Genomic DNA, 24,115 nt, shown 5'->3' on the forward strand with positions numbered 1-24,115 from the left:
CAGAACTGTGTGCCGTGGTCAAATCAGATTGAGCTTTTTAGAAAGACTTTCAGGTGAGTTTAGTAAGAGTTAAACATGCTTACTGCTAGGTATGGTGAAGGATGTGTGATATTCTGCGTCTGTCGATATGTGTTGGCATTGTAAAGAATAAGCAACTTGCCTGTTTTATTCCTAATTTTAAAAAACCTCAAAAACCAGTTCCATGTTGTGATTATGTTTCAGTTCCTCCAACAAGTTACTCCTCTGCTCTGAAACACTATTTTGCTTTCTAATAACAGTAATAAATATAACATCATTTTTGCATCAGAATTTTGTTTTTGCTTATTTCTACTTCAGTTCAGAACCTCTTAAGATTTTTCTGCTAATTCTTGAACATCACACTGTAAATAATTATAAAATGACATTTGTGATTTTCTCACTGATGTTTGCAGACTTTTTAAGGCGGGTTTATGTTTTCTAATGTTCAATCCTACAACACAGAGCTTAACAGGACATTCCTGCATGTACTTTTTGAGAAGAGTGTGTTCGCACACTGTACAAGACAGAATGTTTTTCTGCTTCAGAGCAAATAATGACGTTGCTGTTTTTAAACTGTGGGAAAATTATAATCTACGATACGAACGTGACAGTTTGGCTGAATAAAACAACTGCTACTAGTCAATCACTCCAGAATGTTTGTTAAAAATTTCATGGTAGCATCTATAAAAAAAAAAAAATATTATTATTATCCCAGGATTGGACCGTTTTAAATACTGAAGCTGCTTCAATTTCTAACACACATGACCTTTGCATAGAGTTACTTTACTGATCCATCTGATTAAGTAGGTTTTGTTGAGGACTGCACAATATATGAAACTGCAATTATTAATGCCATGTCAATGTGTTTGTAAATGCAACAGATAGTAATATAATCAGATCATGTATTTCTTATGGGTTTTTTTTTTTGCATGTCTTTCATCGTTGCAATCAATGTGCAATTTATTTTAACAAAATGTTTCTTTTTTTCCCCAAAATGTAATGTTTCATTTAGAGATGTGCTGATCAGGTGTTTTCCTGCCGATACCGATCACCCATGAGGGCCGATCACCGATACCGATCACATAATTATTCTTATTATTTTATTAACATAAACACTACCGGTTACATTATGTGGAAAAAGGAACCATGAATTCACCTTAATTTAGACAAAAACTTGTTTTTAATCACTTTTTCCAAGAAGAAAACTAAACAAAACAGGCATTGTGCAAATTGTACTGCTATTGATAATACTACCTTTAACAGGCTGATAACATATGAAGGCTCTGAAGAGGCTAAATAACGCAAAGAGCCAAAATAAAACCTCTCAACATTGCCAAAAAAATTCAAGTATAAAACTTAACATTCAAAGGCAAAAACAGGTTCCATTACAATAAACAATCCAGAGTTACTGAATGAAAACTTCCTGTTAGCATGGCGGCTAGCTGATTACTGCTAGCTCTGATTGGCTGTTTCTGACTGAGCGGAGTAATTATGCAGATCAGGGAGGAGATCGATTATTTTTTTTAGAGATTATCCGTCTCATGTTAGGACAACTAAAGTTTTAATACGTATGTAAAATTTATTTTTTAAGTTACATACTGCAGCTTTAAGCAGAGGTTCGGTGTGAGAGTCACTACCAGGTGGAGCAGAAGCGAAGCTCCATCTGTGAAATATTACTACCTGTAGCGTAGCAGCGGTTCAACAGCGAGAGCAGAACCAGCGTCTTACATCGCAGCTCGAAGACTTAAATAATTTTCCAGGTTATTTGTTTAGCTTTCTGACCGTCATGCTAATCCGGGTGAGTGTTTGTAGCTGTGCGCTGCTTTACCTGCTATCTGATCGCTCCGTATGTCTTTTTTACTGCAGTGAGCCTCGATGTAGCCAAACTCCTCAAGTATGGCATTGTTTTTATGTCGTATTAGCTTCGTTGTGTTGATGCATTTTGACGTGCTTCAATTTTCCGCCGCAACACGCAAACTTCCCCATTCATTCAGTGAGTTATAGTTCCACATCGCTTTGGATTTGTTGCTCCGCGTTTGCGCAGAGTGAAGGAAAGAGGAGACCAGCTGCACAGGCAGGTTGGAAATGAGAAGCAGGTGATCGGTATCGGCAACAAGAGCCAATGATCGCCGATCACCGATCATGCACTTTTCACGAAAATCGGCCGATTATGATCGGTGACCGATCGATCGGCACACCTCTAGTTTCATTGCAACATTTGGGCTGATATTGATGACCGATATTTACTGATGTGTACATCTCCCTTCACTTTCAATCAAACCACCTACATTGCTTTTCTGCTTCAACTGATCACCCCAACAGTTCTACAATGTTTCACTGTCACATGACTGAACAAATATCAGATGGCCAAACACATGTACAAACTGCAACAAAATGGAAATAAACGTCAGTTGTTCAAATCATATCAACCCCGTTTTACTTATTGGACCGACACCGACAGGTTAAAAAAAATGACTAACATCAATCAACACTGATGTTGATGCCGATATATTGTGCATCCCTAATAATAATGTATTGTAAATGTAAGAATTTCCACATGTGGGAAGCAAAAACTAAATGCTGAATGATTTTTTTAATCAGCTCCATTTGGGTTGGACAACAGAACCTGACAATATGAAGCAGGCAAAAATATTCAATAAACCAACACATCATGGCCCAAACTGAAGAAATCTAAGAACAGATGAGAAAGATCTGACTGACGTGTTTCAGCCTGAAAAGGGTTACAAAGTGGTTTCTAAGGTGAGGGGACTCCAGTGAATCACAGTGAGAGCATTATCTACAAATAGAGAGAACATGGAGTGCCAAGCCAACCAAAATTACACCCAAGAGCATATCAACAACTCTTTGAGGAGATCACAAAAAGGAGAACATCTAAACCACAGAAGGCCCGATGAGCAGGGCAAAAAAAAAAAAAACACAACTTAGTAAAAGGAACATAAATCCCCTTCTCTTATTTGCCCAAACATTTCTTGATCGTCCCTCAAAAATTGGGGAAAATATTCTGAGCACTACTGAGACAAAAATTGTTTTTTTGGAAGGAGCGCACTCTCTAAAACTAAAGAAGCATTTCAGAAAAGTAATATCACATAGACATGATCTAAAATCCACTCCACTTTGAGACTCGGTACAAAACCACCTACATAATTAAGGTTCTGTGTTGGCCTAGTCAAAGTCCAGCCATAAAATGAGGGGAAGAATTAACTTAAACAGGCCAGTCATGCAAAAAGTGCGATAAAATTCCTCGCACTGTGATGTAGGAGTTAGGATATCTTTTTCCCTCCACAATGTATCATCAATAGTAGCTACAATAGCATAACAGTATTCATTGAAACTGGTAAAAGGGTTACATTTTTGCATTATCTGAACACAACACTATCACTATAAATGTGTATAACCAGTACTTAACGAGCAGGCTATAAAAATAAGCACAAACATTTACCTGGAACGTTTCAAACAGCCGAGAATCTCTGGCAGAAATGCTTTTTTTTTTTACTCCGCTAACCGGTTGAGGATCAGGCTATTCCGAGGCATTTATATGCAACACACGCGTAGAGGACGCTATGCTCTGATTATTATTCAAAAGGGATTTATTAATAAAGATGGTTGGTTGTCATTCGTGGCTTGATACCAACGAGCTCCCAACCCAAAACGGTGTAACAGGCTAAGCCAGGACCTTAAAAGGACCATTCAGCGGGGAAAGGGGGACGAAGTCCATTACTTCATAACATGCTAGCTAGCAACAGTATGAGTTAGCATAAAGGGAAAAGATGCGGTTAAACGCGTCGGAAATAACCACCTGTGAGCTTCAGCGTTAATGTGGAATAAATAACAGATTGAGCTCTGAGGCCTTTATTGGTGAGCTGTTTTAGGAGGTGAAGCAAACGTTAAGTTTGACGCTGATTCAAAGCGCAGCGGCTCATCCAGAGTGTAATCCCACCCTGTAGTTTAGTAGTAAAAGTCTGCTAGCTCATGTTACTCACCCAATTAATGTCACTGAAGCATCCAAGGACGGCCGAAACGAGATTAACTGTGAAGCTAAGCTAAAAAATGGCTATCTCTGCTAGTCGGCATGTTACGTCTGTTAAATCTGATCTGGACTGAGGTTTAAAAAGGTGAAAATGTCAAAGAAACCCCTGTGCGATAGAGCTACTCCTCCCCCCATTTAGCCATCCAGGGTCTTCTCGGGCGCTGTTAGCGGCTCCAGTTGAACGTCGCTGGCTCCATCTCAGGGAGAGATACCGGGATAAATCCTCAGATGCATCATCATCACCATCACCATCAACTCGGCTCAGCTAGCTCCTGAGCTCCCAGCAAACAGTCCGAGGGGAGAGGCTGCTGAGGCGGGCCTGGGCTCAACGCTGCTCCTTAGATAACCGCAACGCAAGCTGTACATGTGCGCATCTAACAGGGGAAGCAGCGATTTTTTTTTTTCTTTTCTAGGCTGGAGGGGACCCGTTATCTTTCTCCAGATCCCGAATCACACCGCGGCAATGTACACAAAGGAAAAACGGTACACAACCGGAAATGGCTAAAATCCACCTTCAAAATAAGTGCACCAAGAAGCACGTTGGTGATTCTTGGTGCACACGTAACACGAGAAAAAGTTCACATGGAATCAAAATTAAACTTTTTGGCCTTCAAGAAAACAGCTGTGTGTAAAAATGCAGCAACACACAATATCTACATTTTAAAAAAGTGGTGTCAGACTAGGAAAAGAGAATCACCTTCCAGCAGGATAATAGCCCCAAATATACAACTACAGATCATATACAATCAGTAAGATACTCAAGTTTATTTACTGCCGCTCTGGGAAATTATGCTGTCGACTCGACAGCATCATTTCCCATTTAACAGAAAAAAAAAACGTTCAGTACAACTAGGCTAAGGATAAACCCTTAGTGATTGAACTGACAGAAAAGAGACCAAAATAAAAGGTAAAAAAAAATCCAACAAACTTTAAAAATAATACATCTAAGTACAAAATACATAAAATATTTGTTTTTGCTTTATAATTGATTTACATGTTTTTGTTCTTAAAAATGGGTCAAATTTTAATTTTCCTTTGTAAATAGAGAAAAAGTGTATTCACAAACCCATAAGTGTTCATATTTTCATTTCATTTGTTCTGAAATTTATTGTAAATCAAAAGTGAATTTTTAATAATCATAAAACAACTTCCATATAAAACACTCTCTCCTAAATTAAGAAATAGTTTGTAATTTTTATGCAATCTAAAAGAACCTTGGAAGAAATAAATTCATCATAAAAAAACAAATGTACTATCAGTACATTACAACACTGAGGAGAAAATGATTTAAGAAATATTACAGTAGCACTTTCTGGACTTATAAACATGCTTGTAAATTATTTCAACAACTATCAGAGGTTTATCAAGGTTTCTGTTGGTTAAACGAGTTTTGACTGTTCAATTGAAGTACAATTGAATTGTACTTCAATTGTGAAAAACCTGACCGGAAGTCAAATCTTTATTCAGGGTGACTTCATGTTGATGCCTGTTTGACGCCAGTCTTTGACTGCGCAGACTCCCTGCTGTCAAAAATTGATGCCTTGACTTCATATGTATATCTATGCATAAATAAATGAAAAAAAAAAAAAGATAAATTGGATCTTCCGAATCTGAACTGAAATTTGTGAATCCCTAAATAACTCCAGTTCAAATGAGCTACGTCACTCTCTAAAATGCATTTCAGTGCCCTCACCAACTGGAAATATTCTGTAATGTTCATATTGTGCCACCTGGTGGTTTTGCCCAGTATTACATAATGTGGAAAAGATTAAACGAAGGTCGTTTAACACATTACATGGACACAATTAATACTAATAAATTTAACATCGAATCTTTAGCATCTTTCGAGTCCAAAAACTGCTACTTTATAAATGCTTAAATAATTAAAATAAAAGTCTTTTTAATCACCGGAGTAAAAAAAAAAAAAAAAAGAAAAACATTTATTTTCTACAAGACAAAAACAGTGAACAAGCTCAAATTGTAAAAAAAAACAAACAAAAAAAAACAACAGAAAAACAAAGCAATTGACTAAAAGCGAATGTATGAGCTCCTCTGTGGCGCAGGCTGCGTTCCACTCTGCTGCAACTGGTGGCGGAGCTGCTGGGAGTAGGGATCCTCCAGGGACTTAACGGACACCATCGTCTTCGGCCCCGTCTTCCACTCGATGCCGCTCTCGTCCACCACAGACGCCTCCACAGTGACCACGTGGGTGCCCAGGATGGAGAAGTTTAGCAGGAACTGGGTGCTGAAGTAGTCGTTGTGAGGTTCCACTCGCTGCTCGATCTCATTTGTTTTACTGTCGAGTGGTATCTGAAATAAAAAGAATCAGGGCGAGGATATAAGTTAAACCTGTTAAATCATAGCATAAATAATTGTACAAAGTAGGATGTTCAGGCGGGGGGAGGGGGGGGTAAAAAAAAAACCCCATCATACTTTGTAGTCGGGCCCCGTCTTGCTCTGTAGAACTGATGTAACATTGAGGCAAACAGACTGGATCTTCCTAAAGAGTCCTGGTGTGGAGCCATGTTGTACCACTCCCTCCACCTTCAGAGTCAGCTGCTGACTGTTCTGAACTGGGATTGGCTCACTTGGAGTTCGTGGTGACGGAGAGAGAGCAAGCTGGAAAATGCAAAACATAAGAAATATCCTATTTTTAAGCTATGAAGACAAGAAAAACTGTTGTTTTTTACATTGTTTTCTGACACAGACAGAAAGGTTCAAGTTTCACGGTGTAAGTTGCTGTTTCTTGGAAATCACTGCTCTTACAAAAAATAAAAATCTTACAATTGGCTTGGTGTCAGTACTTGTAACTGTAAAGCAATTTACCTTGATGCTGGTTGACTGGAGCTTTTGGAAGAAATATCTTTGGAAAGACAGCGGCACCTTCAGCAAGGCTATGACAGCATCACAGAGGCAGTTGGTATGCTGGAAAACAAACACAATTCACTCAAACGTTCAGAGTTTTTAGTCCTTTAAGCTCTTTTTAAAAGACTACATATAAATATTTTTTAGAAGGTTTTTCTTTTTTTATAAACTCCCAATTCCAAAAGCAAATCACAAGCACATTTAAGTCGGGTAAATGTCTTGGATCTTGCGGTAAAACTGTACATTTCTTTTAAATTCAGTGATCATAGACGTAGTCTCACCAGGTGTGAAACAGGAGGGTGTTTCTTGGAGAGTCCCTCTACCTCTACGAGCACATGGTTAAACACCGACATCATCCGTCGCTCATATTCGCTCTCGGTCTGAACAGACCCCGATGTGCCGTGCTCCTGAAAACTAAATCACACCGACAGCGTGGGAATGTTAAAAATGAGAGCCACATTATATTGGTTTTTATTCGGTCAGCTGCTAAAAGCAGCTGTTGCTTGCATCTACGGTTTTACAATTTGTGCTTTTACTACAACTTCAAAGGATACAACTTCAACAACAGATTAAGAAATATATATTTTATTTGTTGGTCTTCTCTAATCCATAAGAACCGTCTGTACCAAAAAACAAACACTTTGAGGCGCAATCAAAACTTGAGAAAAAGATGTAGCTTTTTTTGCCACCAAAGAAAATATTTGGCAGAGAGTAAACAAAGGGCTTCGAAAGCCAACGGCACCACCGGCTCCTGAGCGTCATGGTGTAGGGCTTTTGTGCTGCCACCAGTACAAGTGCCATTTACACAAAGTGGATGGAACAATGAAGACAAATGGCTACCTGCAAATCCTTCAACTTCAGCTCAAATCTGCAGATATACAAATAATACGGGGTAGAACCGGGTGTTCCAACAGGATAACTGATCCCGACAATGATCCGGTGTTTAACATCCAGCAAACGTCTCTACATCGACCAATCTGGAAATGTATGAACTCAGTAAGAACTTCAGTCAAAATTATGTTCAAATTAATATGAATTACCTGGATGAGCATGTAGTGTCACTGCGAGTTGCTCAAGAATGTTTAACAAAGTTTGAATGGTGCACATGTATGTATGCATTTGGGTAAGATTAAGTGGTTAAATAAAAAAACTTGCAGAATGTGGAATAAAAAAAAAAAATCCAATTAACTGATTAATTGTCCGAATAATTGATTACTAAAATAATCGTTATTTCCAGCCCTACATTTGCCCCGTAAAGATTTTGTAAATTCTAAACAAACTTCCAATTAACTAGAAAATTGTCATCATTTCACACTAAAATAAAATATTTAAACATTAATAGCGCAAAACTGATAGGAAAATGATTCACATGACGACTGCTTTTGATGTTCCAGACCAAACTGATTTGAAAACACAAATTGTATCATTTTTCTCAGGTCTTATGGAAGAATAACAGCTACATCAGCGACTCCCACCTGGCTGTCTGTGGGTCCAGTATCAAAGCTTCGATTACATGCGAGACCAGCAAGCAGCTCTGCTGTTGTCTGAACAAACAGTTAAGGATTAATAAATGACAGCAGGGAGGTTGTAGTCTGACAGGACTGATGGATGTTTAAGGATACAGCTCCACGTTGCGAAGGGTGGCATAATCTGCGTCAAATAACGACTGGTGCAGATCAGCATAGCGGGCAGCAAGACCTCTGAACTCATCCATGCAGACCTTCATCTGGAAGAAAAGTGTAACGGCACGATTAAACACATCAGGTTTATTCCACTCTGATGCACAAATCCTTCATATCAGTGACCGGTGTGGTATATAACAAATAGACCCTGGAATCATAACTGACGTGGATATAACAGGACAGAAGACGGATGATATTAAGTATGACTGGACTATAATGATTTGGTTTCTGCTACTATAGTTTGGTCCAGCAAGCAGACACGCGGATTTATAAATATTTATACTGTGTCTTGCAAAACTATTCAAACTCCCTGACCTTGTTCCACATTTCATCACTTAACAACCACAAACTTCAAGGCACTGTGTGTGTAATCGAATCTTTCAAATTCTTCTAAGCATTAATAAAACCTAAGCTGCTAAGTGTTTACCTGCATCGAGATGCGGCCACAGCGCTGGACGTCATTTCCTGACGTGAGAGCGATCGTCGTGGCGATGGCCGGCGGAGGGCTGGTTTTCAGGCTGTTGCAGGTGCAAATGAGCTGCGACAGGGCCTGCAGAGTGTCGATGCGCAGCTTAATGAACTCGCACTGGAACGTGAGCGGGCTCAACGGCGTGCTGGCGGCCTGCAGGGAGAGCGATTAATCACATCTTATAGAAAAACGGTAATGCGTACGGAGGTCTCGTTACAGTCTAAATTAAGTTTCAGTGACTTTTTCTTTTCCCCCAGCTCACCGTGAGGGAGGCGATGCCCTTTTGGTAGGAGCGCAGGGCTTCTGCGATGGCGCTCATGGCGCCGCTGTAGTCGCCCTCCTCCACGTGACTCAAGCACTGCTCTGCCTGGGAGAACTCCTTCAGGCTGTTCAGCCAGAAGTAGAAGTGCTCCGATGCCACACGGGTCCGGAGACACTGGTAAAGCTCGCTAGAGAACTCATGACAGCCCTGCAGATCAACAGCAAGCCGTTTATTCTCTTATTTTGTTGTGATGTCAACTTCACAATTAAAGTCGCTTACCATGCGGGAGGCTTGCCGTGCGATGCGATACACCGTCCAGCCATTTGCGACGTTCTCCAGCTGCTGCTTGATGACCGTCTTCACTTCAGATGACAGAGACGATTGGCTGGCGACAAAAATCACAGTCGCCAAGGAAACCTACAGCGATCAAAGTCCATTAAATGCGACTCTAAGCAGCAGGAGAGGATGGTGATGTGCGCAGCGTTTCTCACCAGGAGCTCCTGCTGCTCCCCGGTGGAGGAGTGACCGGCCACCCGGTAGAGATCAACCAGATCTCCCAGCATGCCGTCTCCCAGCACGGGCAGGTGGGTGGCGATGGCTGCCAGGGCGTGGCACATGAGGACGCGCGATGAGTCGCAGGATAAGTGGAGCTGGCCGAGCAGGAACTCCACAGCCGGTTGGCTGAGGTGAGGCCGATTTTTCAGCAGCTTAACGAGCGAGGTGAGTGCCGTCTGTGGTGCAAACAAAACGGCTGTTCAACAGGGCAAAAATCTCTGGTAGGCTCCTAGTCTAGAACCCACTTAAATAGTAGCTGTCTGACAACACGCAGTAGACTTAAAAGTGATCTATTATGTTTCCTTGAAGAGGTTAAATCCAAACAAACTGCTGCTGACCACAAACAACAAGAATGCAGCAAGTGGTTTAAGCAAACACTAAAACATTTGTTTTTTCCAGAAGTTATTGTACAACAGTAAAACTAGCTGACCAAACATGCTGGAGCTCAGCTTCGGTTGCTAGGTAACAGAGTGGGCTCCGCAGAGGTTGCTAGGCGAGGAGCAGAGCCTGCTGATTTGTGACATTACATTCAGAAGGTTTTTGAAATGGCTCAGTTTCCAGACACTAAAAAAAACTAATTTCACTGACTGGCATCATTTGTAGAAGTTTGTGTCCTAGAATCACACAATTGTTTTTTCAAAATTTAAATATAAAACCGTAAAAAGAATCCGGGAAATGAGTTCATTTATTCATAAGATTAAAAAAAGTGTCAGGGAATGAAGTTAACTGCTTTGAGTGCTACCGCATATATAACCTCTTTATTTCTTGTTGTGTTTACATTACTGTCTTACTTTGAGAGTGGCCTGTCCACTGGGGCTGCTGTCCTGACTGCACAACATCAGAAGAGACTCCACTCCCAACACCGTGTCCTGCTCCAGCTGCACGATATCTGAGGAAGAAAAACCCACAATCAAAGAAACTCTCTCATAAAACCACTGAGGGGAATCTGTGCTAGAGGAAGAACCTCCAATAGGCCATTGTCCAGAGAAACCAACCTTTTTCCGGACAGGAAATGGCAATGCTGGAAAGCACCACAACCCCATGAGCCGCCACTGACAGGTTGCTGTGGTAACAACATTCTTGCGCCAGTTTAACCAGGTCAGTGAGTCGAGGAGGGATGGATGAGCCGCCTGAGGAGAAATTGTAACGCCGTTACCTTTTTACGACTATACACATATAGTCAAAGGTTTATTTTAGCGATGCAAAGAATTAATCGACTTAAGTTTACTTGTCGATTAATGATTTAATAGATTAAAATTTTTGTCTCGTCATTTGGCCAGTAGAGGGTGCTGCTGGTTATTCTTAAGTGGAACCAGTTAGTACAGGAATAAAGATGGCAGAGAGATTCCCGAACAGAAATTAGGAACGGTCTAGAGATTGGAACCAGTGTCTGTGCTTTAACTTCATGAGTTCATGAAGTGAAGTTTTAACATTCTTTTAAGATGAACCACAGTTAATACTTCTATATGAACATCTCTGTTCTTTTATTCTTCTATTCAGCAACCAAAGAGGTTCCTGTTTTTTATTTTTTTTATAAATATGTCTAAGTTTAATAACAGTTTATTTACTTACCTGCTGCAGTGCTGAAGTACTGCTTGATGGCTATTGTCCCAGAGAGGGTTGAGAGGACGGCCAACATTCCCAGCTTCAAACTGTTGTAAGGGATGGTCAAAGCACACTCACACAGAGTCTGAAAGGATTAAAATGGTTACATTTTAAAGTTGAAAACAACAGAAAGTATGCAGAGTGACCGGCAGTGTTTTTACTTGAGTGTTTTCTCTGATCCAAAGGTGAGGAGCTTTTTTAGCCAGCAGCTTTAAGTCGTTTATCGCAAGTCTCTTTACAGCTTTCCTCGGATCGTCTCTCAGGTACTGAAGGAGAAGCTGCAACTGAAGAGATAAAAAGCACAGCAAACTTTATTATTTCACAGAACTTCTATCAAACACAATGTATCACTGTAAACCTGTGCTTTCTCTGTGGATCTACCTGCTTGGGGATATCGATGAGCGAGAAGGCAGCCAGCTGCGTGAAGGTGTGCAGCGAGACAATGACCATAGGGGTAGAGGGGTAGGAGTTCACAAGGTGCTGCAGGAGCTCTCTGCTGCTGGACGCCAGGCTGGCGTCGTGATGCATGTGCTGCAGCATGGGGATCAGCTTCAGCTTCAGATCCACGGGCGTGTCCAAACCTGCCGCAGTAGTCAGGTTCAAAATGGGGGAAAAAAAGTCATTTAGACACCAACATCCACCCTGAAACACCAAATAATACGCTGCTGGGAAAAACATTAGCGCACCCCATGATAGTTTGTGTCTTACACATGCGTGACAATTTATAAAAAAATTTTTAAAAATGTGAAAAGGGAAGTTTTTTCCTAGTCAAAGCCTATATCTTGATTTCATTTATGTTCTATGGTGGTGATTGAAAATTAGGCCTGGGCAATATGTGTAAAAAATAAAATCTCAGACGTTTTTCTACCAAATTTAATTTTAAGCGATTCTTTTCCCTTCTTTTTTTTCTGAAACAGAAATGACAAATGACAGAAGATATTTACAAAAGTGGCTTTTTTTCCTCCAATCATCCCTTCTATTAGTTGTATGACAGAATATTCGGGCCAGGCTATGAGATTTTTTTGTTTAATTACAAGAATATAGTCAAAGTATTAGCAGAGTAAAGATGCAATTTTACCAGAAGAATGTCTTAAAGTTTTCAAAAGTTATCAAGGACTGATGTAACCAGCTCGGTTTGTGTGGTTCTTTCTTTGAAATAAACTCAAAGACCTTCTACCAATAATAATTTGATGCTGAAGGCTTAAAAGATTAAGTATTTCCTTTTCTGTAAAACTGATAAAACATAACTTCACAAGATGCTCAACATTCCTCATTTCAATGTTTTATCTTTTGTGTTGAGTTCTCATAAAATTACTACTTTATTCTCCTACTATTACCACTTCATTCTTGTATTACTATGTCTGTATTCTTGTAATATTACGACTTTATTCTTTTAATTAAAAAAAATCTTAGCCTAGGATTCCCTCATAAAGTTCACCTGAAATCAAATTCAAAGAGCGCGTTGGTGAAAAAACAACCCAAAAATAACATCTTCAAAAACCGATTTTATCAATTATTCGAGGTAAGGATGTCTTTACTGTTTCCTCAGCACAGACAAATAAAAAAAAAAAAAAACATCAATATGTTTCTTAGTAAAGAATAATATAGGGTTAGATTAGAAATCATATTTTACCTTGAATCATTTCGCTCACTTTGTTACAAATCCCAGCAGCAAAGTCTCTAAAAATTACAAACAGTAAAGTTCAAAATTTAAACCAGAAAGCAAGCGCATATATATTTTTTAGATAATACAGCAGAGTTCTAAAAAGATTTTCCCTTACTTCGACTGTGCAGAGAAACTTGCAGCAGCAAAGATAGCAGCCTCCACTTCCACGTTGTCGTGAGAGTCCAAGCTTTGTCGAATACTGTGGTGGGCGTTTTTTCTCTCTGGGATGATGGAGGCCAAACTGCCAAGCATCCTGCAGAAATAAAACAATGAATGGGCTCTTTCAGACCTAGCTGTAGTTAAAGATTATTTATTCTGTGGCATCCAGCTTACCTCAGAGTGATGGCTCTGGCCACGGGGTCGTTGCTATGTATGACTGAAAACACCCTCTTAACAAATTCATCCACATTGAGAATCTTCTCCAAATGCTTTTCACTCTGTTGTGTCACTTTCAGTACACACAAACGCAGAAAGTTGTTGCTGGAAAGAGAGACAGCAGCTTTGTATGAATGAACTTGGTGTGAATAAAATTATTCACACCTTTTTTTTTATCAATTTAATGCAACATTGCAACATGTAGACTTTAATGTATTTTAATACATCCGAGAAACATAACATGCTCTGATTCACCAACCAATTACTGTAAGAAAAAAATACTTTTATTAGCAGATAAAAATCAGGTCGAACGGTTATTTAAAAATGCTTTTCCTCCTATTAATTAAAAATTATTATTATTATTATTATTATTATTATTAAAAATAGTAAGTAATTAATATTAATTTTTAATATTAAAGCAGTCATACCCGAGCCTAAAGATGTCTGCTAGTTTCAGGAAGGCGGAGTTGATGAGGATTGGGAAGGGGTACTTCTGGAAGAGTTTGGGGAACAACACCACAGCTTCACACTGCTCTCCGAGCTTCCCCGACCGCAACCCTGAAATTAAACACAAGTTTCCCGGTTAAGGTAAAGCAGTGATCCCTCCTGGAGCTTGTATACTATGAATAACACACGAATCAAACACAAAACAGAACCAGAACACAATCAATGAGACGCTATGCTACATTGTTAGCATAGCTAGCTAACGCACCTTTATCCAGCTCCATGAGAGCGGAGTTAGCGTCCAGCTCCTGTTCTCCATAACAAGCTTCCGACAGGAATGACCGAGCCATTGAAAGCGACATTTCTGCTTTTTAAGTTAAACTTTTAAACAAATGGGGTTATAATAAACAGGTACCGTTAGCATCTTACTGTTCAGAATGTCAACTGCACCCATGACATCACATCCTGTGTGAAATTTGCCTTTTCGAAATAAAATGTCGAAACTAAGCTTGTGCGTTTCTAAAATCCATGTCTCTGGTTTCTATACTGCATTATTTTTTTTTTTAAAACATGTTTTACTTTCATTTCAGAAATATATATTGTACTTTCCACTTTATCATTTTAAGACTGTAGTATGATACATAAAAATCAAAATATTATTGAGTAGCCTTTTAGAGAGGTTCCTCTACATGTGAAGCTGGGTTCAGACAATCCAACAGAGGTATTATCTTTTAGTACAGATATGGTAAAAACTTCACTCTCTAAATGTGCAAACGTGCAAAAATGTGTACACCAAAAGACATGTATGAATCGATATCCTTACATCCTTATATTTCACAATTATGCTTTAATTTGTGTTGGTTGGGTTCAGACAATCCAATACTTCCGACAGTATTGGAAATGCAATGGAAAATTAAATAACAGTGATGATGTTAAATTAATACTGCAGAGAACGATGAATAAATATTGTGTAAATATTATGTGTGTCCATTTATGTTGAAGGGGCAGCAGTTGTTGGATGCACTAAACGGAAGCGGAATCGCTGTCTGACGCACCAATAGCAGCGCACAACGCAGCGTTTCGCGCGGAATTCGGTTCTTCTAATCGACCGTTCTGTTCGCGGGAAAACAAATCATACCAGGTAGCAACAAGAAGGGGAAAGAAACCACCAGCTAACGATTGGACAAAGTTATTGGCGTGTGTAACAGACTGTCTGCCGCTGGAGCATGGGGATGTTTTTCCGCTCTATTGTTGACAGAGGAGTGGGCAGACGGAGGCAGAACGGTGAGACACAATATGTTGTGTCTGAGAGGAGGCGTATCAATATGCTATGCTAAGCATGGGTTTTAGCCATACTGTATTTCCATAGTTGTTTCGTTTTCTATGTACTCTTCAGTGCTAAAGTTTTGCTGCAAACTAGAAAGTTTCCCCAGCCTCAATACTTATTACACATTTGTTCGTCGTCCATCCATAAATTACATTTAGGGAAAAGGCATAAGTAGGTACTAAAAATGCTTTGAAAAAAACATAACGTACTGCATCCCAGCACTTTTTTATATGATAGGCCTCAAAGTGGAATGAAAATGTAACTGTTAGCCTTTGAAATAGTAACTTGTATGTCTTGTCACAGATTCTCAGTTGCACTTTGTAACTCTCATAAGATTTGATGTATGTATGTAGCTCCTGGTGTATGTTTATGGTGTCCCCACAGCGTGATAGAGCCACCACTATGATTTTATTAGGAGTAATATGTAATATTTTGCATGTAAACTAAAAACTTAACTTGTGCTCTTATCTAACCACATTTTTTTTTTCTTCTTCACATTTTTGGTTTGTTTTCTACTTGTGAAGGGGACTCAGTTCACAATTCTGTACTTTGGTCAATCACATTCAAAAGCAAAAAAAAAAAAAAAAAAAACTAATAAGGTTTGCGATTGTAATGTGACAAAATGTGGAAAACTTCAAAGGGTATGAAAGGTTTATGTTTCCTGTTGCAAAATAACAACTTCCTCTTCCTTCTTCTGACCTTGCATGAATTCCTGCAGCCTTCCCTGCAGATCCGTGTTCCAGGATCCCTTTGGGCTCGCTGCTGGAAGGCTACCAGTGCATCCGGCATGACGAGCACATCTCCTACGGCAACACGGGAGACACAGTGCCGCCATTTGGGCTGGCTTTCTCCTCTGGTAATCTTCTTTGAGCGCAATATGCACAGGAAATTGAACAGACAAAGGTTCAGGAAGAGTGGCCATCCATGTAACCTGTGATTCTTGTTCATTTGTAGCCGGAAACATGCACAACATCCTCGCAGCAGCTAACGAAGAAGGCGTTGTTAGGATCTACAACACAGAAAATCGTGAAAACCCTCTTCTTAAAGGTACTTTTAAGAGCTGTGCTGGCCGTACTTTGGACCTCGTCAATTAATCTCGTTAATTGACTTTGTGTGAACTTTTACAGAATGGCTGGCTCACGAGAACGCCGTCTTTGACATTGCGTGGGTGCCGGGGGAACCTCAGCTGGTAGGTGGAAGCTCCTCCCTAATTTCTTAACAAGATTTCCACCAGTTATTTGCTGAATATACTTTGATCACTTCTGGCACCTTTAGGTGACGGCTGCAGGGGACCAGATGGCCAGACTGTGGGACGTGAAGTCTGGGGAAGTGCTGGGGGGCTTTAAAGGCCACGTTTGCAGCCTCAAGTCGGTTGCATTCGCACCAGGAGAGAAAGGTATGATGAATTGTTATTGAATTTCTCATCAACATTTCAATTTCCTCTTAGATTTCTAACTACAAGATAATTTTTTTTTCTCCTTCTACGTAAGTGGTTAAATGTGTTAATAAAAAGGGAAACAGTCAACATGTGAACAGGCTCTTGTTATAGTTCATTCATGTTACTGATGGGTTTTTTTTTTTGTTTGTTTGTTTTCAAACAGCTGTTTTCTGTACTGGGGGCAGAGATGGAAATATTATGGTCTGGGACATCAGGTGCAGCCAAAAAGGTGAGTTATCAGTAACTTTGTAGGGTTCTTTTTTTTTATCAGGTTTATTGCGATTTTGCTGCATCACTGGTCTCTTAAGCAAAGGCAAAAAGAAAAATCTTACTAACACTCCATTTTCACATCTGATGTTCTGCCCTACAGATGGTTTTTACAAGCAGGTGAAACAGATCAGTGGCGCTCATAACAAATCTGAGACAAATCCCTCGTCTAAAGTGAAGAAAAGAAGAAGCAGCATGCGTGGCATGGCTCCGAGCGTGGTGAGTTCATGTGCTTCTCTCAGAGACTGAAAAATGAGTTATTTTTGATCAGAGTTATCATTGCGGACCAAAAACATCAAGTTGAAAGCACAGAAATTGGGTGTTTTCTTTTATTGTTAAAAATGCAAAAGTAAATTTATCGTAATTTTTTTGTTTCTTTTATTTGAAATTAACTAAATATGGAATATTTGTATCAAACTAACAGAAGTGCTCTGATTAGTGGAGAGATGGGATTTCTAAATCATATGGTTACAAATACCTCTTGCCAGAGAGAGGCATACAGTTTTCTAAATTTCCTAAATAGTGAATAATTAAAGAAAATATTCGGTGTTGTATCCACAACTTTCCATTTCTAGAAGATTTTAATTTGTTGGTAAAAAATATTAAGTGTCCATCTTAACTACTTGTGCTAATGGGTCAAATTTGTATCATTCTTGAATTGTGGTTTTGACTAAGAGGCTTATATTATTGTTTTTTTTTTGTTGTTGTGCAGGATACCCAGCAAAGTGTTACAGTGGTGTTGTTTCGGGATGAGCACACACTCATCTCCGCGGGTGCTGTTGACGGGTAAAAAAAAAAAGCACTTCTCATAATCTGTGTAAATTATGTAAAAGCACCCTGCAGATCCTGGATGGTCACTTTTTTTTATCTTTTATTTTATAGTGTTATAAAGATGTGGGATTTGAGGAAGAACTACACAGCTTACCATCACGACCCTGTGCCTATGCAGACCTATCCGTATGCTGGATCTTCCACTCGGATGAGACTGGGTCAGTCCTGTGACGTATGCACACCTGAAAGGTGCCACACGTCACTAAATGATCTGAATTATTTGTTTGATACGTTGCAGGCTATTCTGGACTTGTTCTGGACTCTACCAGGTCCAGCATCATGTGTAACTGCACAGATGACAACGTTTACATGTTCAGTGTCTGTGGGATAAAGACGAATCCAGGTGAATCGAGATGTTTTCCAGATACACCCAGTGCATCACTAGATGGGGCTAGAGCTCTGCTGCTGACCTCTGAGGGGGAATAAATAGCTTCATGTGAAAGATGAAGGTCTTTAGTTGTAATTACAGTGACTGATGAAAGTAGTCACACCCCTCGTGGTTTCCCAGAAACATATGTGTGTTATGCAGGGCAACAAAGAGAGGCAGATAACTGAACCGGAAAGAAATGGGACACGTCATTTTCTAATGGTTTTATTAAGGATCTGAAAAGTGTGGCATGCATTTGGATTCATCCTTGTGTTATTACCCTTCAACTGCAGGATCGCTGAGTTGCGTAAGGTTAACTTTCAGTCCATTCTCGAGTTTTTTGTCGCCTTCTACTTGTTTTCTTTCAGTATTTGCTTGCATTTAGCTCCATCTATGTCTTCATCAGCTTTGACCAGCATCCCTCCACTTACTGGAGAGAACCAGCCCCACAGCATGATACTGTCACCACCATTTTCTTTTTTTCAAAGTAGACATGAAGTCCCATGTGACCTTCACACATATTTAATCTTGGCATGTTTGCAGTGGAGAACATTACCTTCAGATATTTTAATATATTGAATCGGGTGAAGCTAAAACTCCAGGAGTTCTGGGTAGAACATAATCACAGAAAGATTTTTTTTTATATTAAAGGCAAAATGCATGAATTTTTTTATAGTTTTGTCTTAATTACTGCTCTGAGAATGTTGATCTTTGATTAGATGACTTTTCTTTTTAGTCTGTGTATTCCAGTTAACAATTAATTGATTACTAAATTCCTTGACTATTATTTAAATAATTGATTAATTGTTTATTAATTGTTTCTTTAATTTACTACACTAAAGAGCTGTGTGGTGACCTTTTAAATTACATCTGTCTCCCCCCACAGTGGCCGTTTTCAGTGGACACCAGAACTCCTCGTTCTATATCAAGTCCACAATCAGCCCTGATGACCAGTTCTTGGCCAGTGGATCCAGTGACAATCACACCTATATTTGGAAGGTGCCGTCTCTTATTACATGTTATCTAGATACATTTGTATTTTATTATCCACCCTAATGTCTCCTAGCTATAATACTTTTTTTTAACTTCTTTTAATACTCCAGATCTCTGATCCTCAACATCCTCCCATGATGCTCCAGGGACACAGCGAGGAAGTGACCTCTGTCGTATGGTGTCCGACAGATTTCACTAAAGTAAGTCAGCGAATTTGAGCTGTCTTCCTCTGAGGTTTTTTCGCTCGCTTCTTTCCGATCCTATTTTTACACCCCGCTGCTCTGTCGGCAGATTGCTTCCTGCTCCGACGACCACACCATACGGATCTGGAGGCTTCGTCGGGAAACGGATGGAGCACAGTCACCAGTGGGTGAAGCCAACCTCGTAGGCTGGGCACGTCCCAAATCTCCCACACGTTAGTACTCTTCACTAGTTCTTTTTGATTTTGTTGTTGTTAATCAGTCTAACTTTCATTAACTCATACAGAGAAAAACGAGCTGAGCAGCTCTTGCATCTCCTTTTGGAAAAGATTTTTACACTCATTAAACTGCTAATGTTTAAGTGTTTTATTGGGATTTTATGTAATAAACCAACACAAATTAGAGTATATTTATGAAGTAGATGGTTTCCACGCGTCTTGACAAACCAAGTATCCATGTGTGTTAACTCTAAATAAAATGCAGTGTAAGAAATTGGCCTTTATGAGATCTTTTACTCCAATTTCATAGTTAAACATGGTGGAGGCAGAATCACAATGTGGAAACGGTACTTAAGCCTCCAATGCAAAAACACAAATTCATACCAAATAATTTTGGTCCACTTTCACAAAATATCTTTTGTATACTTGAAATCAGACAAAGCAAATTTACAAGTAACATTTCAGCAAGATAGAGGAGCTTCTGTTAAGTCAATAAGTCCTTAATATTGATTTGAGAAAAAAACAAATCCACTGGAATGAAATGATGAACAGAATTTAATCATGATAGATCCACTCCTTAAATAATCGTCAACTAATTTAGTAATTGATTAATCGCAAGCTCTATGACAGATCGCTTGCTGAAAGAATCACGTACACAGAGCAGTAATTAAGTCAAAACGATACAAAAATATCCTTCGTTACAATCAAGTGTACACTGTTTTTGTATTTTAGGCACACATTGTTTATTTTCTTCTTTGAAAATGAAATTGAATTATTTATTTGCATCTTTTATTGTCTCTCTAATGTTGTATAAAAAATGCTTAAGTGGTTACATGAAAAATTGGAAGGATGTGTGATTTTTAAAATCTGATTAATCATCAAAGTAATTGACAGAATAATCAAGTACTAAAATAATCATTAGTTGCAGCCCTATAAGTGAAATAATCTGCCAGTGGAACTAGTACTTTTTAATCAATATTGAGGCATTATTGGTTTAAAAGAACCTCTTATATCTTGCTGAAGAGTTACTTGTAAGTTGGTTTTCTTTCAAAGTGTATTAAAATGTTTACACTAGAAACTAGACAAAGTACTTGGTAAGGTTTTGTGTTCTTGCAGTTTTTATAATACATAAACTCTCCATCATAATTGACTGTTGCTGCTCCTACTAACTGATGTAAACTGAACTTTTTTCCCTTGTTCAGTGCCTTTAGCCAGAGCTGCAGTGTCCCCTGTGAATACCCAGAAGACGCCAAGTCTCGGCGGCCTCGCCTCGCCGCAGCTCGCTGTCTGTGCCCCTAACAGAGCTGCCCTGCCGCTACCGTCCAGCACCACGTCGCCGAAAAGCTCTGTCCCACTTCCCGCTCAACAGAGAACATCTTCTATCCAGCGGTGGTTGTCCCCGACCCATGGATCTCAGAGTCGGGTCACCGCCACTACTCCACCACACCAAGTGCTGAGGCCGTGTCCTCTGAGCCCAGCGAGCGGCGCCTCTCTCACAGAGCGACGGGCCAAACGCAGATTGGAAACGGGTGAAAGTTCACCTTGCAGCTGCGTGGACGCGGCACAATGCGAGTGTGTTTCAGAACTCTACGCTGCATCTAAAAGGAGCAGCATCCTGTCTGATGTACGCTGCCTCGCTCAGGAGAGCGAAGTACAGAGAGACTGTCACGCAGAGGACAGCGAACCTGTTACCTCCAGGCAGGCTGGGAAGGAGAACTGGTCTCCCAGAGCAGGAAACTGGTTGTCTGAAATGGGTCAAAAGATGAAAAAAAGTCAAGTTGGTCCTAGTGCACGTAAGAAACAAGAGGGGAAGACGCCAACCTCAACAGTAAGTACAGAGATCCCAGGTCTGGACGTAAACTCACACTCTTGCTCTGCCTTCAGCTTCTTTTCTTTTTTCTTAGCTTCCTGTCATGGTTTGTTGAAGTTTGGTGGCTTTGTTGAAGTAAACCATGAGAGGAAGTCTTGTTCAGCTGTAAAAGTGAGAGATGCACCGATAGATTGCAACAATGTAGCTGTTCTTCCTTTAGGATTTCCCTTAACTATTTAATGCATTGTTCCGTTAACAAGGCTAATAAGGTACAAATACATCTCAAAAGATTAGTATTTTTTGTGACTGATTTTGGAAAGTGAAACTCGTATATTATATGAATTCATTACACTTGAAGTGAAATATTTCAAGCCTTTCTTCTTGTAATATTGATGACAGTGGCTTACAGATGTGTCACAGAAAATGAGAATATTGTGAAAAATTAGAATATTGGAAACTCATACCCTGCCAGCATGCCTAGGTGGGCCCCATATGGGGAAAAGGAGGGCAGACCAGATGGGTCCCATATGGGTTTGTCCGCGGGTTCCACGGTGGCCCCACATGGGTTTGCCCATGTAGGGCCCATGTAGGCTGTGGCCCTACATGGGCAAACCCATGTGGGGCCACTGTGGAACCCGCGGACAAACCCATATGGGACCCATATGTCTGCCCACCTTTCCCCCATATGGGGCCCGCCTAGGCATGCTGACAGGGTGGTGTCACACCCTAATCGCATTGATGCAATGTTTCATGCAAAAGTACCACCAATCAAGTATTAAGTGCATAAAAATGCATATACCTATCAGAAGTCTAGCATTTCTTTTTAAAATATCCTGATTTTATTTATATTATGTATGATTCACATTTTTTGAGATGTTTAATTTTGGGTCTTCATTTTCTTGTAGGCCAGAGTCCTCAAAATTACAAGAAACAAAAGTGTGAAATGAGTGAAAGTTCCATTTTTGTTTTTTGAGATGCATGTATAATTCCTTTATTTAGATTACAAACTGCTGTTGTCTGTATTTTTAAGTATCTTGTGTGCTACAGTCCTTGGAAAAACCATTTTGGTTGGAAAAAATGCATTGGTGCATCTCTACAAAAATCTGCCCTCTTATTTACACAACTTTTAGGAATGATTTAATTTATAATTTGTTTTCTGTCTTTAAATTTTTTCATCTTTACAATATGTCGGACAGATATTTTTTATGTTTTATGTGTTTAATATGTGTTCCACTTATCCTGTTTTATTTTGTTTTCCAGATTCTTCACTCACCAAAAATCAAGAAAATCTCCACATATTTTGAGAAAAGGCCTCAGGAATGATCTGTTTGAGCCACAAATGTGCCACAATTTTTGTTTTTTTTGTTTTTTTTATCTGGTTGCACAGATGTCAGCCAAACATTTTTTTTTATAACTGATTACTTGTTTCTAGCAGTAATTTTGCAAATTGCTGGTGCCCCTGACACAGAAATCTGCTGCTTGAAAACATCCTATCATCTTAAGAGATGCACAAGCTGCTACTTAAAGTGCTCATTTGATTTGTTTAAAAACTTTCTCAACGGATTTCTTATTCATTTTACTAAAGATTTTTACTAAACGTGTTCTTTTTTTTATATGAAAAGTTGAATTTTGATTGACATATATGTTCTGTATCACATGGACCTCATGATCTGAAATTAGTTCAATCAGCTCTTTTCAATCTTTGAGGTTATTTATACATGTGCGTCTTATTCAGCATGTTTTTGTTCCATTTATGAACAGATGTTTATATGTACAAAATAATCCAAAAATGTTTTTTGGCTTGTTGCACATTCCCACTATTCAGGTTTTATTAAATTTAAAACAACTTTCAATCTGTGTGATATGTTGCTTGTTGTTCCAGTTAGAGGTTGACATTATGAGTTTGGGTGTCATTTGTTCTAATAATGAATTTGAATTTTTCATTTTTAGATGACATGATGGTACAACTTCAATGGCTTTTCTCCCTGGAATTGGTTGGTTTCCTACCATTTATTGGAATTTTAGGCATAATTCATGGTAAAAAAAAAAAATACTTTGTTAGGATGTTAAAGAACAACCTGGAATCACTGAGGCTCAAACTGGAATATGATGGAACAATGGAGAGATCATCAAAAAAAAAAAAAAAATCAGTTTTACATAATCCTTAAAATTCATACCATTTGAACTCGTAGGTGAAAATACAGACAAAAAAGGCCTTCTGAAAAATGGTATCATGTGATTCATGATTCATGTGATTGTAAAAGTGTGACAAATTTGATATTGTGCGTGTTGAAGATTGAATTTTATCAGCATTGTAAGAAAAAAGAAAAATACATATTAATTCAATGGCTGTCTTTAAAAGAAGCATTTTTACAAACGAGAGAGCAGTTTTGTGTTCAGAGAACACAAAACGGGGTCCTGAAGGGCTTGAAAGGGTAATGGTTCCCTTCATAACTAGTCTTAAAATACTCCATTCTTGTGTGAAGGTTGTTGTACGTTGTACATATTTTTGGGGTGGGCAGAATACTTTCTGTTGTGTAATTTTACCCGATTACTACGGCTGCCTGTCAGATCACATTCAACTGAACGTCAGCCCTTTTTTTTGTTTTTACATTTCACATGTAATTGACCCGCTTTCAGTGCGATGTGATTGGTTTAAAAAGTTTCAAGTTTTT

At 39.2% G+C, this 24,115-nt stretch overlaps 3 protein-coding genes across 4 annotated transcripts in view; 1 reads left to right on the top strand and 2 right to left on the bottom strand.

Moving 5' to 3' along the window:
• The window catches only part of lpgat1 (lysophosphatidylglycerol acyltransferase 1), a 53,459-nt gene extending 48,762 nt beyond the window's left edge, over positions 1–4,697 (bottom strand). Inside the window, exon 1 of one of the 2 annotated variants that reach the window (XM_014999007.2) lies at positions 4,020–4,697. The gene's annotated coding sequence lies outside the window, so the exon portion shown is untranslated. Of the gene's footprint in view, positions 1–3,478; positions 3,984–4,019 lie in introns of those variants that run through there. The other variant, XM_088002229.1, reaches the window with a different exon arrangement.
• A 1,282-nt stretch (positions 4,698–5,979) lies between these two features.
• ints7 (integrator complex subunit 7) lies at positions 5,980–14,472 on the bottom strand. Its single transcript, XM_088002228.1, has 20 exons — positions 14,258–14,472; positions 13,974–14,103; positions 13,504–13,650; positions 13,286–13,423; positions 13,138–13,184; positions 11,886–12,085; positions 11,666–11,788; positions 11,472–11,589; positions 10,895–11,029; positions 10,691–10,788; positions 9,836–10,075; positions 9,624–9,761; positions 9,345–9,551; positions 9,041–9,235; positions 8,554–8,657; positions 8,407–8,475; positions 7,213–7,345; positions 6,893–6,991; positions 6,500–6,685; positions 5,980–6,376 (listed from the first exon to the last, which is right to left on the bottom strand). Exons 1-20 carry the CDS (start codon positions 14,349–14,351, stop codon positions 6,095–6,097), a joined length of 2,883 nt encoding a protein of 960 aa, XP_087858354.1. The 5' UTR covers positions 14,352–14,472; the 3' UTR covers positions 5,980–6,094.
• Positions 14,473–15,011: 539 nt separating this feature from the next.
• On the top strand, positions 15,012–23,293 carry dtl (denticleless E3 ubiquitin protein ligase adapter). Its single transcript, XM_014999004.2, has 15 exons — positions 15,012–15,273; positions 16,035–16,172; positions 16,271–16,363; positions 16,444–16,505; positions 16,592–16,712; positions 16,918–16,983; positions 17,125–17,240; positions 17,734–17,807; positions 17,904–18,010; positions 18,091–18,195; positions 19,106–19,218; positions 19,323–19,412; positions 19,504–19,627; positions 20,833–21,458; positions 22,701–23,293. The coding sequence occupies exons 1-15, from the start codon at positions 15,216–15,218 to the stop codon at positions 22,761–22,763; spliced, it is 1,956 nt and encodes a 651-aa protein (XP_014854490.2). The 5' UTR covers positions 15,012–15,215; the 3' UTR covers positions 22,764–23,293.
• The last annotated feature ends 822 nt before the right edge of the window (positions 23,294–24,115 follow it).

Source organism: Poecilia mexicana, unplaced genomic scaffold (genome assembly GCF_051168715.1).
Source record: "Poecilia mexicana isolate PSO_F unplaced genomic scaffold, ASM5116871v1 scaffold_21, whole genome shotgun sequence".
NCBI classification, from domain to species: Eukaryota; Metazoa; Chordata; class Actinopteri; order Cyprinodontiformes; family Poeciliidae; genus Poecilia; species Poecilia mexicana.

Excerpts from the sequence above, each read along its gene's own strand:
- ints7 (XM_088002228.1), bottom strand. The coding sequence starts at position 14,351 with ATGTCGCTTTCAATGGCTCGGTCATTCCTGTCGGAAGCTTGTTATGGA. Across the intron at positions 13,424-13,503 it reads GCCAGAGCCATCACTCTGAG|GATGCTTGGCAGTTTGGCCT; the intron begins GTAAGCTGGATG and ends TTATTTCTGCAG. Across the intron at positions 11,590-11,665 it reads GGATCAGAGAAAACACTCAA|ACTCTGTGTGAGTGTGCTTT; the intron begins GTAAAAACACTG and ends TAATCCTTTCAG.
- dtl (XM_014999004.2), top strand. The coding sequence starts at position 15,216 with ATGGGGATGTTTTTCCGCTCTATTGTTGACAGAGGAGTGGGCAGACGG. Across the intron at positions 16,364-16,443 it reads TGAAAACCCTCTTCTTAAAG|AATGGCTGGCTCACGAGAAC; the intron begins GTACTTTTAAGA and ends GAACTTTTACAG. Across the intron at positions 19,628-20,832 it reads ACGTCCCAAATCTCCCACAC|TGCCTTTAGCCAGAGCTGCA; the intron begins GTTAGTACTCTT and ends TCCCTTGTTCAG.